Source organism: Ictalurus furcatus, chromosome 3 (genome assembly GCF_023375685.1).
Source record: "Ictalurus furcatus strain D&B chromosome 3, Billie_1.0, whole genome shotgun sequence".
NCBI lineage: Eukaryota > Metazoa > Chordata > Actinopteri > Siluriformes > Ictaluridae > Ictalurus > Ictalurus furcatus.
In genome coordinates, this window is record NC_071257.1 from 20,693,850 (window position 1) to 20,708,680 (window position 14,831).

The window sequence follows — 14,831 nt, forward strand, 5'->3', positions numbered from 1 at the left end:
CCATCAGTCAACCTGCCCCCTTCTCAGCCATACAGCCAAGGCATAAGACTGTTTACATAGAAGGCCATTCATGTAACCACAGAGCAAGTACCACATATTTCTCTGAAAGTGGTCCATAATGAGCGACACAAAGCAGGTTTAGGTGCTGCTCTCTATCTCCCCCTACTGAGATTCTTAAACAGACTGGCAGTTTTTGGTTTGAGCTTTATCGAAGGGTGTTACTCCAGCATTTATGCCTTTAGATCTAATCAGTCTCCCAAAAAGTGATATCAGTGCAGCAGTCATCATGACAAAATAAGCATAACTATGTTTGTCTGTAAGACTTCAGACAGTATAGCTGCTGGATTGTTTGTGTGCCTGCATGGTCATGTGACCAGGCCTTGCCAGCAAGCACAGATCTGAATATGAAACATGTTATAAATAGACCCTCCTCCTGCCATCTCAACACCAGCGTCAGCCGCACTTGTCTTTCCTTCTGGAACACAGTCATGTGCTTTCCTCTCATTCCTAAATAAGCTGCTTTCTGTAATAGCTGCAGTATCATTTCCTCATGCATGCCAACAGTGATCTGTGTATAGGTTTAGCTTATGAGAGATTATATTTATGTATATCTGATGATCTAGAGACGTGCCAAGCCTGCGGTCAAATTAAAGTGACTGTGGTGTGAGGTAATGCGGAGCTGTCCACAAATCCTCCGTATTAATTCGACATTAGTTCACATCGACCCCCTAAATGCTCCATGTAGAACATCACATGGACATAATCTCTGTGCGGTAATATATGAAAACAAAAAATCTAATCCACCTGTCATGTCTGATATTTGAGGGAATCAGTCCTGATCAGAACTTCTTCTGTGTATGATATTGTTAGCATCTATTTCTTAGCTCAAAAATGACAACACACATTTACCCAACTGTTAAATTGTACAAAAACTTACACAGTCCAGTGACAGCTTTATTTAACAATGAAACATAAAAATCCAACAAGTACACAAAGGTAACTGTTATCTAGACATACAGAAACACAGTAAATCACCTTTGATTCTGTTCGCTTCAAAAATACTCACCCACCTTAGAGAATCTTTAGTAGTTATTCCCCCTGGCCCATACTTTCCCATCTAATTGGTGCAAATACATAGCCAAGGTTTGAATCCATTAATATAACCTTTGTATCTAAACTAGCTGTACTTCTGAGAAACCTGTCCCAGAGGACGACTAGATCAGTACAGAGGGCTGAATAGGTGAAGGCTGAGGAGGGGAAGTAAGAGGGCAGAGTACGGGGTGAGCGTGGCATCATGGGGGGTGGGGTGACTGGATGTTTATTTTCTCTCATGGGTAGTCAGCTGGAAGGGACAGCCACTAGGTAACATGTAAACAAACACCAGGCCACAGTGTGGTGGTCAGGATCTCACCCCTAGTTAACCTCACACTGCTGACAGAGTAAGTGCTGAAAGGTGACACAGCATGCTACCCTTTCTCTAGTGCCGCAGCACTGAAAACACTCTACAGCTTTTCCTCATTTATTTAGCAGGAATTAGACCTACACTGGTGTTAATGTTCACTCTCAGCACTTTATGTGAATATTTTTAGACGGTTCACTCATTTAGATGTAATCATGGTCTCTCCAATGCAGAAAACAATGCATGCTTATAAATACAAATGTAAAATTGTGGGCAGAGAATGAACAGTTTGTTTGTACAGGTCTCCAGTTCAGTTTTGCTTTTACATAAACCAAAGTTGTCATTGAAACATGCCAAGGCTTTGCAGATGAACCATCACTATACTCTTTGTGGTCAGCGCTGTAAAGGAGCCCTGCTGCTAAATGTGACTATATAATCGACCAACACAACACACTGCAATTATTGTTTATTGGTGAGCAGAAAATAAATGGATCCTGACATACTACTGGCTAAAAACTGAGGCATGTAAGGCTTAAGGTATGCAGTAATGTAAGCTCAGGAGGGAATGAAGAAGTCCTTAATGCTTAAGCATATTGTAGTGTATTATTTGTGTGATGGCCTGGAAAAACCCTTCATTTGGTCAATTTTTGACATTGTCTACTATAAAGCTGCAGGTTTTCCTGGACTGAAAATATTGTTTCTTTTGCATACATCTCATTCACAATAAAGCTACAGCATATTAAAATCTGGTTGCTTCCAAAAGTAAAAAGGGACAAACTTGCACCGAAAGATTCCATTTCAATTCCACTGAAAGAAACACACTTACTGTGTCAAAGCAACTTCTATATATTGACTTAAATTGAATGTAATTTAACATGTAATAAATAAAAGAATAAAAAATAATAAATATGACTACTCACTTTATCAAAGATTATAACAATGGAAAACAAGCAATCATTTTTATATTAAGCATCATCAAAATCATACTCTCTAGTCTGAGCAATACTCATACTCTCTCATATCTTGAGCAAAATCACCTCATTTGACAAACTGGAACCTCATAATCATCTCTGCACTTAACCGATCACTATTCGCCCTTACATTAGTGCTCAATATTCGTGAATTCATTCAGTGAGTTTTGTTCTATTAGCTAAATTTCCTTTTTTCTAGTAGCATTGAAACACTACAACTCTACAAACACTGCTGCAGCACAAGCGGCAATGCAAGTGCATCAGGGATCATTTGACAGCTGGTATTGATTAAGTTTATGTCCATTTTCGATATATAATGCATAACCAAGAACTTGATCAAAGCACTGTGTAAGCAAAGGACTCTTGGCTAGCAAGCTAGAATTTAAGCACCCTTCGGGGAGACTGACCTTTTTTTTTTCAGCCGTGTTTGTTAAACTGGCTCTTTATCTACCTAACTCAATCTTTGCAGAAAGATAAGAATAAATCAATGTAGAAATCCTTCTACATTGTTTTGGGGGAAATACAGTCAGGTCCATAAGTATTTGGACAGTGACACCATTTTCGTAATTTTGCCTCTGTAAACCACCACAATGAATTTAAAATGAAGCAATCGAGATGTGATTGAAGAATGACGTGAAAAGAAGAGTGTGGAGAGGGAAAGGAAAGGCTCATGATCCAAAGCATACCCCATCATCTGCCAAGCATGCGGAGGAAGTGTTATGGTATGGGTATTTATGGCTGCCAGTGGAATATTTTAGTTAAAACCCTTGAATTAAAACTGAAAGTCTATTGATTGCTTCATTTTGATTCCATTGTAGTGTTGTAGACAGGCAAAATTACAAAACAATTGTGTCACTGTCCAAATACTTATGGACCTGACTGTATATTAATGATTTCTTAAACAGCAGCAATATTGTACAGGTTTTCCTAGATCACAACATATTTAAGATGTAAAATATGACTAATAAAAATGGCTTGATAAACTAAGCCAAAAGGAAGTGTAGTAAATAAATCAAACTGAATGACATCATAGACTTCTACAGGGTATACTTAATCCTTTTACTAATGTAATAGTTTACTGTAACTATAACAATAACAGATATAACATTTTTGCTATGCTTGGTGATATTTGACTCAATTTATCTAATAATCACAGTAATCATGAAAAGAAAATAAATTTTTAATCACCACCTGCCAGCTCACTCCCCAAAACACATCTGTGTGAATCATTTAGTCGTGTTGCTACGCAAGATTTATGTGCTCTGATATCATTCCACAGATGCATCAATCTCAAACTAAAGTCACAATACTAAAGCATCCCTTCTTAGATAAAACAGTGCTGTCGGACTCATCCACTCATTTCCACTGCTCCATTTTCCCCACTTCCCCTCGGCCCATCCCTCTTTTCCTTCTTCTCTCTGGGGCGCTCTCCTGCTCTTCTCTCCATCTCTCCAGTACTGGCAGTAATAACATGATTCCTCTCCTTCCCTCTTTTCCTGACGTCACTCTACTCCAGCACAAACATCACCCCTCCCCCCACCACCCTGCACTGCACGGTCACGATCACAAGTATCCCTCAATATTCCATCGATCTCTTGCATCTCTCTCTGCATTTCTTTCTCTACCACATCATCTGTTGCTTGCTGTTGCATAGGCAGTGATGGAGGTGTTACCTGGTTGCGTGCGACTCCGATGCAGCTTCCCATCCTGTATTCCATGTCCTCCTGAGGGGAGGTGACAGCTGCGCTACAAGGCTTACAGAAATAGTCTCTGCAGAACTGCATTGCCACTACAGAGAGATGGCATCGCAGAGCTGGCTACGATTCATGTGAGGAACTGAGTGCAAATGTGTAAGAGTGAGAAAACCCTAGTGGCTTGTGCATGCAAGTGTGTGAGCATGTGTGTGACTAATAAGCTTCACCGCCAGCACTAATCAGAGTACTGGTGTGGCAAACATCTATATGCTGTGTTATATAAGAGTGCAACAATGAAATCAGTTGAAGAACGCAAAGAGAAGAGAGAGCGCTTTGATTTCCTTTCCTGCATTCCTCAGGAGTAACAGAGAAATGGTGGATGGTAGCACTGTGAGGGTAAAAAGCTCCTCTCTTTCCCACAGAAACACTAACAGAGCAGGAAGAGGATGGGGACAGGATTGAGTGAAGCTGAGTGAGATGGGGAGAGGTAAAAAGAGAGTACATCTGAGATTTTAAAGGGACCACAGCCAAAAAAAAATAATTATGCTGCCTTAACCATCAAACAAAAACGCACAATTCAGAAAGCAGAACGACTGACCACCGACAAATTAGATGGAGTATCCTCAAACTAGACTGCATATAGTACAGTGGCTTCAGAAAAGTACTCAGTGGCTTTCAATTTTTGCACACATCATTATGTCCATACATCCATCCATTTTCTGTACTGCTTATCCTACAGAGGGTCACGGGGAAGTCTGGATCCTATCCCAGGGAACTCGGGGAACAAGGCAAGGATGCAGGGCACACACACACACTACAGACAATTTGTAAATGCCAATCAACCTACAACGCATGTCTTTGGACTGGGGGAGGAAACCCACGAAGCACGGGGAGAAACTCTGCGCAAACTCTGCGCACACAGGGTGAAGGCGGGATTCGAACCCCCAACCCTGGAGATGCGAGGCAAACGTGCTTACTTCATCATGTTTATGTATATTGAATTGAAAATGGATTAAATTGACTTTTCATACATATACACACAATAACCCATAATGCCAAAGCAATTGATTGATTTATTTAAAAAAAAATTTTTTTTTTCAAATTTATGAAAAATTTATCAAAACTTCCTTCTCTTCTACTGTATAGAAGCACCTTTGGCAGCAATTACAGCTTCAAGCCTTCTTGAGTAAAACTCTACTAACTTTGCACACATGGATTTCAGCAGTTTCTCCCATTCTATCTGGCAAATCAGATTGGATGGGAAGCATCTGTGAACTACCATGTTCAGCCCTCATCACCATGTTCTACGGGGTCTGGGTTTTTGCTGGACCACTCAAGCACATTCCAAAGCCACTCCAGTACTGACTTGGCTGTATGCTTGGGTCAATGGCATGCTGAAAAGTGAACCTTTGCTCCAGTCTGAGGTCCTGTGCTCCCTTCTTTAAAGGCCTCTCTGTATTTGGCTGCATTTATTCTTCCTTCAGTTCTTACTAATTTCCCTGTCTCTGCCACTGAGAAGTACACCATGATACTGCCACCACCATGCTTCACTGTAGGTATTAGCCAGTTGATGAGTAGTACATGCTTTGCACCAGACATCACTTGGAATTCAATGTTTTCAAAGTACTCTAGTGTTTTCACTTCACATCACACATAAAAGACAATATTCAAAGCAAAGAGGATGTACATGAGCTCAGTTTGGAGTGCCCTAGTCAAAGGTCTGAATAATCCGCTAAATGAGATGTTTAGGTTTTTGATTTTTACGAAATTTGCATACATTTCAAAAAAACACTGTGCTTTGTCACTATAGATTATTGTTTGTAGTTTAATGGACAAAAAAAGTCAATTTATTTTTCATTTTTTGTTTATATATATATATATATATATATATATATATATATATATATATATATATATATATATATATATATATATATATATACACACACACACACACACACACACACACACACACACACACACACATACATACATACACACACTGTTCTCCACTAGGTGGCAGTACTTAATCATAGACTGTGGACAAATACTGTATACAAACTGTAGTCTACATAGTGATTCTATAGACTGGGGCACAAAAAAATGATCAAGGTGTCAGAGATCATGTAAATTTTATTTTACAATATTAAAATGGTAACATATACTTTTCTTACATTATAAAACCCCAATGTGACCCTCAGCACATTTTAAATACATAATATACACTTAGAATTTGTGAGTAATTCTAAAAATCCTTTTTTTCACTATAAATAGTGAAGTAATGAAAACAATATGAATTATTCTTTTTTTAAATCAGCTTTCCTGTGACAATACTTTTGGGGTGGGAATCAAAGCCTCCTTAATATCAAAGGCCTCGATGATCTCCTGCAAAACAAAGAGAACATTTTTTTTAAAGAGAGAAAGCATTGAATTTTTATTTTTAAATATAATAGTTTTAAACCAGACAGAACAAGCATGTCTATGAAGGTGTTTTGTAGAATGGAGAATGCACTGTTTCACTGAAATGAATAATTGCATAGTTCAGTCAATTATGAGATGTTTAAATGCACAAGGTTTATGGTGCTGTAACTTTTCAAAGGTTGCCAACGAAAATCTCTCTGCCTTTCAATTGTACAATTAGCTTCATATCACAGTGATTAATGTGACATCACCAAATTTAATACACACACATACACATACATACACATACACACACATACACATACACACACATACACATACACACACATACACACACATACACACACATACACACACATACACACACATACACACACATACATACACACACATACACACACATACACACATACACACACATACACACACATACACACACATACATACACATACATACACACACACACCTAAATTCCAGTTGAACTAAAGCATAACATCAATTATGGTCAATGGCACTTATATGCATGACAGGATATTAGGAGCTTACCCTCCAGCTAGCTGGACTGATTGAGACGACACACTGATGACGGGTGTTCGCACCACCAGGCTCTAACTCACCCTCTTCAACTGGAGCTGAAGGAAACACACACACACACACACACACACACACACCCACACACAGGCATACAACATAAAAGTGTTACTAGAGAGAGACTACATTATATATGGGCCAAAAAACACACACACGCACCCACATGCGCAAAGAGGAACAAGCTCTACAGTTTCAATGTAACAGTCCAAAATCACAATTCTAATATCAAATGATTTTGGAGAAGTTATGAATTAATCTTTCTTTGATGGTGTTGTTTTAAAATCCTCTTTTGTATTAAAAGTCATATATTAACAGCGAAGTGATCAAATATAACAATAGGGAAACACTCACAACATAAACACTGTACCCTACATTGATACAACTTGTGTTTTTAAAGAAGGGTGAAGCATTTGAGGGTTATGCAAAATTACTGTATGTGTGTTTCCCCCATAATACCTCCCTTTGTATGCCCCACGCAAATGTAATTAAAATAAATCATTCTAGACACAAATAAATCCTAAATAAAACAGGAAACTGAAGTTGTCAGATATCTTACCTATACAAGGAAGTTTGTTACTGTTTAGATAAATCCTTGCCAGTCCATCCTGTGAATAAATAAATATGTGATTGATGTATAAATATATGAGTACATTTTTGAGTGGTATTTGTATTTCAAAAGTTGATGCTAATCCTAAATTTGTTCTCACTACCTAAATCTTTTTATTATTATGGGGTTCAAGCTCGAAGGGCTGAAACCCTATTGTAATTTGAAAGATTTTTTTACATTATTAAAAAAACATTTTTTTTGTATTATTATTCTGCCCTAAAACTGATTGTCCAGACCAATCTGTAAGGCCTAGAGAGCTAAAACTTTGAGGGAAGGTAGTATCCCAGAGTACTACAGCGTCACAACATTTCGATCAGTCAGATGGTGGTGCTATAGTGAACATGTTTAGAAAAATGGCCATAAGCAGACGAACAAAACGTATAACTTCGATTTCATTTCATTTGTCCAGACAAGTTAGCATGGTGGCGCTATAATACCGAAAATACGTGAAATGAACTTGTTAAAAATAGAGGAGTTTGGCCACTTGGTGGCGCTATAATAGTAAATAAAACTTGACAATGGCTGTATAAATGGTGCGCAAATGATTGAATATCATTCAATGTTTCAGATATACACATATTCTTTGGATCATACATTAGATCTTCTGATTCTGAACAACTTTGCCTCTAGGACCACTGCTGTCAATCAAATCGTTTGTTAAATATTTTAGATTATTACAGAAACCTAGTTTTGCAAAGCAGTCCTAGATTTTTTTCTCAACTGTAATAATGTATTTTATATATATATATATATATATATATATATATATATATATATTCTTTGGACTACTTAAATCAATAATTATCAAAACAAAAAGTTGAAGTTTTGATTTACCAGGGCACATCAAAAAGTTGAAGTGGGCCTGGCCGCTTTTACTTAAATGGCTATAACTCTTGAACAGAATGAAATTATTTAACCGAACTTAGGATACTTACATATAGTCTCAATCTGAGGACTATTCTTAAAAAAAATACTGATTGTGACCAGTTGGTGGCGCTATAACAGAACAAAATTAAGAGGAGAATTACTCCCAACGAAACTGGGAGTAAATGTGGAGCTTTTAGTCCAATAGACTTGATAAATAACTCTTGCAAGAATTGTCCTTGTCCAAGGTCCAATCAGCATACACAATGACAAATTTTGAAAAACATGGCCACCATTGGTCGAGAAATGTTCAGCAGCTATTAGACAAGCTTAACGAAGGCCGATACTTCTTAAAATTATCTTGGTTTTTCTTTGATTTAGATGCTTAAAGGATTGCACAATATTAAGCAATATCTTTTAACTATTATTATTACTACCACTACTACTATAGTATTATAATATGGAAATCAGAAGAGAGTAGGGAAGAGTTCCTACTTGTACATTTAATATAAACATGCACAACATAGTAAACTAATAAAACATGCCCAAAACACTCACCCTGATAAGAAACGAGGTGTGGAAAATATTCTCCACTGTCCGGGAAAAGGAGGTAGGGTCAACAACAAACTCGTAATACAATATGGGGGACTGTGCTGTTGAAAATTAAAGAAAAGGATTTGAAAAAAATAATACTTCATTTTCAACTGCAAACTGCCTGGAGATTTCTGATATCATTACTATTTTCCAGTCCGTACAGGATTTCACACTTTGTTTTTGTGATGCAACTTGCGGAATTTTTTGTGCAGAAAACTGCTTGAATTCGCAAAATTGTAATTGCACAAAACTGTTTTGCACGGTCTATCACAGTGAAGTTTGTTGGTAAATGAGACCTTTTAGCTGCACTCATGTTCGACGTACGTGAATCGAAGAGGGCTTTTGCTGAATGTGCGTTGTGATGACGTCACATGACACATCTTGACCCAAATCTGTGGTAATTTTGAACAATTTCGAACAATTTCAAGCTCCTCCGAATATTGCAGAGATTGCTTGATCTTGCGTTCATTTCTGTGATTGCAAAATCCTGGAGGGACTGATTTTCAATCTTCAATATCTGCCAACGATAAACAACAAAAATATTAACTAACGGTCATCAGCAAAGTAACTCTGAAGGCACCCCAAAATCCTCTCCACCTCTTTCTCTGTAGCTTCCTGATGTGATTCTTCCATTTTCTTTAGCTGTGATGTGAAAAGACATTTTAAAATATAGCTTTGCTTTGATCCAAAGCATTCAAAGCAGTGAAGCACATGCAAAATAAATCAGACCTGAGTGGGCATGATTCGTTTTGCTTCTTTGCTGGGAGCTTTCCTTTGTCTCTCGACCCGCTGCCGTGGTGGTGGTGGTTCAGCCAAAAACGAGCCAAACCTCGAAGAACGAAATCAAGTTTAAAAAAAAAATATCTATTTCTCACTTTCAGTAAATGGTGGGGAAATCTACTATTCATAGTGACTGACTTAAAAAAAAAAAATAAAAATTTAGGAAACTCACATGTAGTGGAATGAAGGGGCTGTTTTGAAGCAATGTTGTGCTCTTTTGGAAAGCCGGTGCCAGGCATCTGGAGGCATATACCCATCCAAACCAGCATCACCATCCTCCTCCTCTTCTAAGCGATTGAAACCCATGAAGGATAACTGGGTTTGCATAAAAATGGTTTAATTTAACCCAAATTGCTAGGTTATGTGTTCTGAAAATCTAAACAAACAATAACTCACCAAATGCTCTGCAAACGCAGATGGGTCAAACGCTGAGCCCTCAGCATGCAACTGGCTGGCCTTTTCTCTCCCCAGGTCTGTGGCTAAGACAAGCAGCTGTGCATCCAGCGCAGCCTCTCGAGCCTGCCTGACTGTGGGGAAGTGGCCAAACCACAATCAGAACATGAACTGAAGCGGATGATTTTTTTCAAATAAAAATACACTTACAGAGCTGAGACAAAATGTCACAACATTCTAACCAAGTAAAAGTGCATATATTACCATTAGCAAACAGTTTGTTGGCCTCCTCTAACACATCAAACAGCTTATTGTTGGCAGGATTCAGCATGTCCTCACGGTTTTCTGCAAGCAAAAAAATCAGATGAATACTTATTAATAATAATAATTTCTATTTGAACTTAATAATAATTTCAAGATAATTTTATACTATTGAAAAGCCCTCAGTGCTGAAACTCACGCTGAACAGAGTTGATGAGATCCCTGTATTGGCTTCTGATCTCCCGTCGCCGTGCAGGGTCGTCATCTTCCTCATGGATCCCTGATGGACCTGCACCTTCATCATCTTCACCCGTGTCTGTTGATCTGTCTGGTCTACTGCGTCCACCCACTCCATTACCATGACCAGCAGCCTCGTCCTGACTGCCTCGGCTGGCCCTTCGTCTCGACTCGGACATCTTCAACAAGGCCCTCTTTGAAACCGTGGAGGTATTTCAGTTTGAGGTTACACTTCTGCAAATTGTTCCTTAAATGGAATAAAGAGCAAAATAAATCACAAGTAAAAATATATATATAAATAATAATAAAAAAAAACTAATAAAAAAAACCACACACACAATATGATTTGCAGGTCATTACAAATAAAACCAGATGGGTATATTTGTTATTATATCAATTAAGTATGGAGCAGGGACCATGCTTATCACACGTCCTGCCATTTACAATGAAGAAAGTACTCTGAGATGCTTCAGAGCCAGTTTCAAGTGTGTAAAATTACTTAGATTGAGTTTTGTGCCCAAACAGTTTGCTATATGATATTACGATGAGATTTTGGGAGCCATAACACTTACTAAAATATTTATTATTTATTATTTTGCTTTATCCTTTTTGTGTTCTCATTTTAATTTGAATAACGCTCATTTGAATATCACAATATAATATAAAATAAAAAATTACACCTCAGTCCACTTCCCAGTAATACTGCATGTATCATCAGTACTTATTTCACTCTGACCACTTCCAAGTAGAGATGCACCAATGTATCAGCCAATACAGATTATTATAAAGCCAATTTTTCACGGTATTGGCCATCGGTCTAAAACATCTGATGATCAGGGCCGATTATATCCTGTTAATCAAAAGAGGGTGGGAAAACACATTGAATTCGTTCTGTCTGTAAAGATTATATCTTTTGTGTGGAATAATGACAAAACTGCAGTTTGTAATCTCTAAGCTCTGCACTGCTAACATTTTGCACCGGACGCTGCAGCAGTGAAGCGGGAGTTCCGGAATCGAGTCTAATTTCCCCCCACGCTACTCGTGCTGATTTAACGCGCCAGTACACCACTGAAAGATTTAAATGAAGATGAGTTGACAAAAAAAGGTATACATTGCACAGAAAAATATATTTGTAGAGTAGTATATTTCAATATTTAAATAAATAAAATAAAAACGTCCTTCTTTTGCTGGAACTTTGGAAGTCAACATAAATATTGTGATAAATATAGTGGATGTTTACCAAAGTGTTTACAGGAGTGGAAAGACCAATAAAAAAAGAAACTGTGACTCTCGAGTGCTTCATAGATATTAATAACTGCAGCAATTGTTCTTTCTGTACTTAAGCCAAGGCTATTGTTCGTATGTATATTGAATTGTCTATACTGTGCATCTTAAAATATTTAGAATGACTCTAAAAAGAGACATGTCGGTTACCAGTTTTGGGCTTTTAAACGCTAGCTGCCCTTACATCAGATTCCTTGTAGAGTTTAAGCTATTGCTAATTATGTGAAATCATTACTGCTGGCGCCTGCGCTGCGAGCTACCTATAAACAAACGCATTTAAAACCTATATCACAGCATTACAAAACCATTCATTCTACATCACTACCATGATTTACATCATAGTTCCATGAACAGTAGCTAACTATACTCACACAACTTGCAGGTTACCGGTTCCAACTACTATAGGAATGGCTTCGCGCGAAAAGAAACACGGAAGTAGACTTATTTCCGATTTGCATACGTGGCTGAATACCAAACAGTCACACACTCCCTATCTACGTGCACTACATAGGGCTTAACCTAATGGAATTTAGCTTGTGGACCAGTGGACTTATGTTACCTTGGTGTGCTAGCGAGATAAATGTCGTAAATACGGGTTTTCGATCTGAACAGTTGTACATGAACACACTGAATTCCCTGTCGTTACTAACTAGTACTCTTTTGCACTCTGACAAAGGAAAGAACGATTTCAGAGGTGTATATAATTCATTTATTTAGATTTCTTTTAACCAGTATATGAATGTAAAGGCAACATAAATGTTTCATTTCTAGATTTATCTGTAAAAAAAAATGGTGAACAGATGTGCCCAATAAAATGACATTGTTTACAAGTGCTTTGTTTACCTAAGATGTACAAGATTTATAAGATCCTATAAGATTGTCTGTACCAAAACTGAAGGCACTGAATAAACTCTATTGCGCCCAAAAAAGCACGCGCCTTTATAATGAAACTGATACTAATATCTTGTGGTGCTTTAAAAAATAAACATTTTCAATTTATAATGCGTCACTTTAACAAAAGGATGTGTGTGGCACTTCTTCTAGTCAGCCACGTCTAGGCAATCAAGAACCGAGAGTGAAATGTATTCGGCTCAGACGTTGTAAAGAGAAAGAGTATAGGGTGGAACAACACCACGAATCAGATTCACAAGGAGTCGATTCTCGAGGAGTCGATTTTCTGGAATCGAACAGCGGCGTGAAAATACAGCGAACAGCCCGTCGGTATGCTTCCGTTTTGACTCCTCCTACAGGAAAGGACTCGCGTTTTATTCCGGAAATTAACAAACTCGTGATGTTAGGAGGCGAGCAGAAAGGGTTGAGTTGTTAAACGTAGGAAAGGACATGCTTTTTCGGATTAGAATTATTTCTGAACACATTGGCATCAGCTCACTGTGAACTATAATGGAAGCGATGAAACGACGGAAGACAGATATGCTGCGCCGCTGCCATAAAGTGAAGTAACTGTCATCGACTAACTGCTCTATTTTGCGTCCTAGTCCGGGATTTCCTCGCTTTCAGCTAATATGACACGGCATGTTTTGGAGCAGGTGACAGATTTCGGCGATTTTACAAGAGGTAAAGAACTGAAAGACTTTTTAAAGCAGTCTTATGCGAAACATTCTTCAAAAAGCTGCTTGTCTAATATCCGCATTAGTCCAGATGGGCGACACATCCACATTATCCAGCAAGCTCCGAGAACTGGTCTCATGACCCATGACAGATACCAAAGAGCCCACCTAGTACAGTGCGAGGAACATCTGGATTTAGTCCTGACACGGAATGTCTCCATAGTAGACCTACTTTATTTCAGACTAAACGACTCAGAGGATGGAGTGCTTCTGCTTGGAATAATATTTGAGAATGGCAAAGCTGAATTATGGAAATTCTCCGAGAAGAAATCTGGATGGAGCTTGCTTCAGACTGTGGATCTCTGTAACAGCCCCAGAGCCAAAATCGTTTCTGTGTGCCTCAGTCAGAATTTCATCATATGGTGTGAGCAGAGACCTCCCTCAGAGAGCTCTTCGGTCTCCAGTGTGGATCGCCGTAACTTCACATACTGCATCTGTAAAAGGACTTTTGATGTAGACGAACGAGGTATCTCCTTGGGTGGAGTGAAAACTGCACTGCACAATAATCCTCATTATTCGCTTATCAGTACTGGAGATGTTGTATATTTGTTACCAAATATACAGGAAGACTCTTGCACAAGTGTTACAAAAGTGTTTTTGTCCTGGTCCCCTCAGAATGATGTCTATAAGGTCCACAGTGCCAGTTATGGGACTGTCCTTATCAAAAATTCCAATCCAAATAAACAGTTTGACTTTAAGGGATTGGTCACTGATTGCATCGGCTATCTGTCCACCATTACCCCGCCTGACATCTATGGTTTTAGTCCTATTGGATATGGGGATATCCTGCTCCTTCTCAGCTCGGGGTGGATTTGCATTATGCAAAGAGATGGAGTTCTGCGGCAGATTTATAAACTGCCTGACAACTGCCTTACTACATGCGGGACTCAAAACAGCCTAAACACGTATGACGATGTCATTGCACTAACAATAGGCAGAATGATGTACCTAATCGACATTAAGTGTGGCGTGGAGTTGGAGAGGATCCCTTTAAAAGGGGAGGGCCTCCTCTTTGTGAACTGTTTGGATACTTATTCCCCACAGATGTTCTCAGAGGCTGGGTTATATAAGGTAATCCAGAAGGAGATTGAAGCAAAAGCCAAACC

At 38.5% G+C, this 14,831-nt stretch overlaps 2 protein-coding genes across 2 annotated transcripts in view; one reads left to right on the top strand and one right to left on the bottom strand.

Annotated features, from left to right (window-relative positions):
• Positions 1–6,179: 6,179 nt before the first annotated feature.
• nsmce4a (NSE4 homolog A, SMC5-SMC6 complex component) lies at positions 6,180–12,534 on the bottom strand. The gene is made up of 11 exons (XM_053621337.1): positions 12,469–12,534; positions 10,776–11,060; positions 10,580–10,660; positions 10,319–10,449; positions 10,095–10,237; positions 9,872–9,971; positions 9,694–9,784; positions 9,107–9,201; positions 7,634–7,682; positions 7,033–7,118; positions 6,180–6,449 (listed from the first exon to the last, which is right to left on the bottom strand). Exons 2-11 carry the CDS (start codon positions 10,990–10,992, stop codon positions 6,378–6,380), a joined length of 1,065 nt encoding a protein of 354 aa, XP_053477312.1. The 5' UTR covers positions 10,993–11,060; positions 12,469–12,534; the 3' UTR covers positions 6,180–6,377.
• Positions 12,535–12,957: 423 nt separating this feature from the next.
• The window catches only part of LOC128605675 (BLOC-2 complex member HPS6), a 4,877-nt gene continuing 3,003 nt past the window's right edge, over positions 12,958–14,831 (top strand). The window contains exon 1 of the mRNA XM_053621335.1: positions 12,958–14,831. This exon is cut by the window's right edge and continues 3,003 nt beyond it. Within this exon, the coding sequence (XP_053477310.1) occupies positions 13,621–14,831 (1,211 nt within the window). The 5' untranslated portion in view covers positions 12,958–13,620.

What these genes read in the sequence shown, in the direction of transcription:
- nsmce4a (XM_053621337.1), bottom strand. Translation starts at nt 10,992, where the DNA reads ATGTCCGAGTCGAGACGAAGGGCCAGCCGAGGCAGTCAGGACGAGGCT. An exon ending in CTGCGTTTGCAGAGCATTTG is followed by an intron (nt 10,238 to 10,318) that starts GTGAGTTATTGT and finishes ATGCAAACCCAG; the next exon opens with TTATCCTTCATGGGTTTCAA. An exon ending in TAACAAACTTCCTTGTATAG is followed by an intron (nt 7,119 to 7,633) that starts GTAAGATATCTG and finishes TGTTTCCTTCAG; the next exon opens with CTCCAGTTGAAGAGGGTGAG.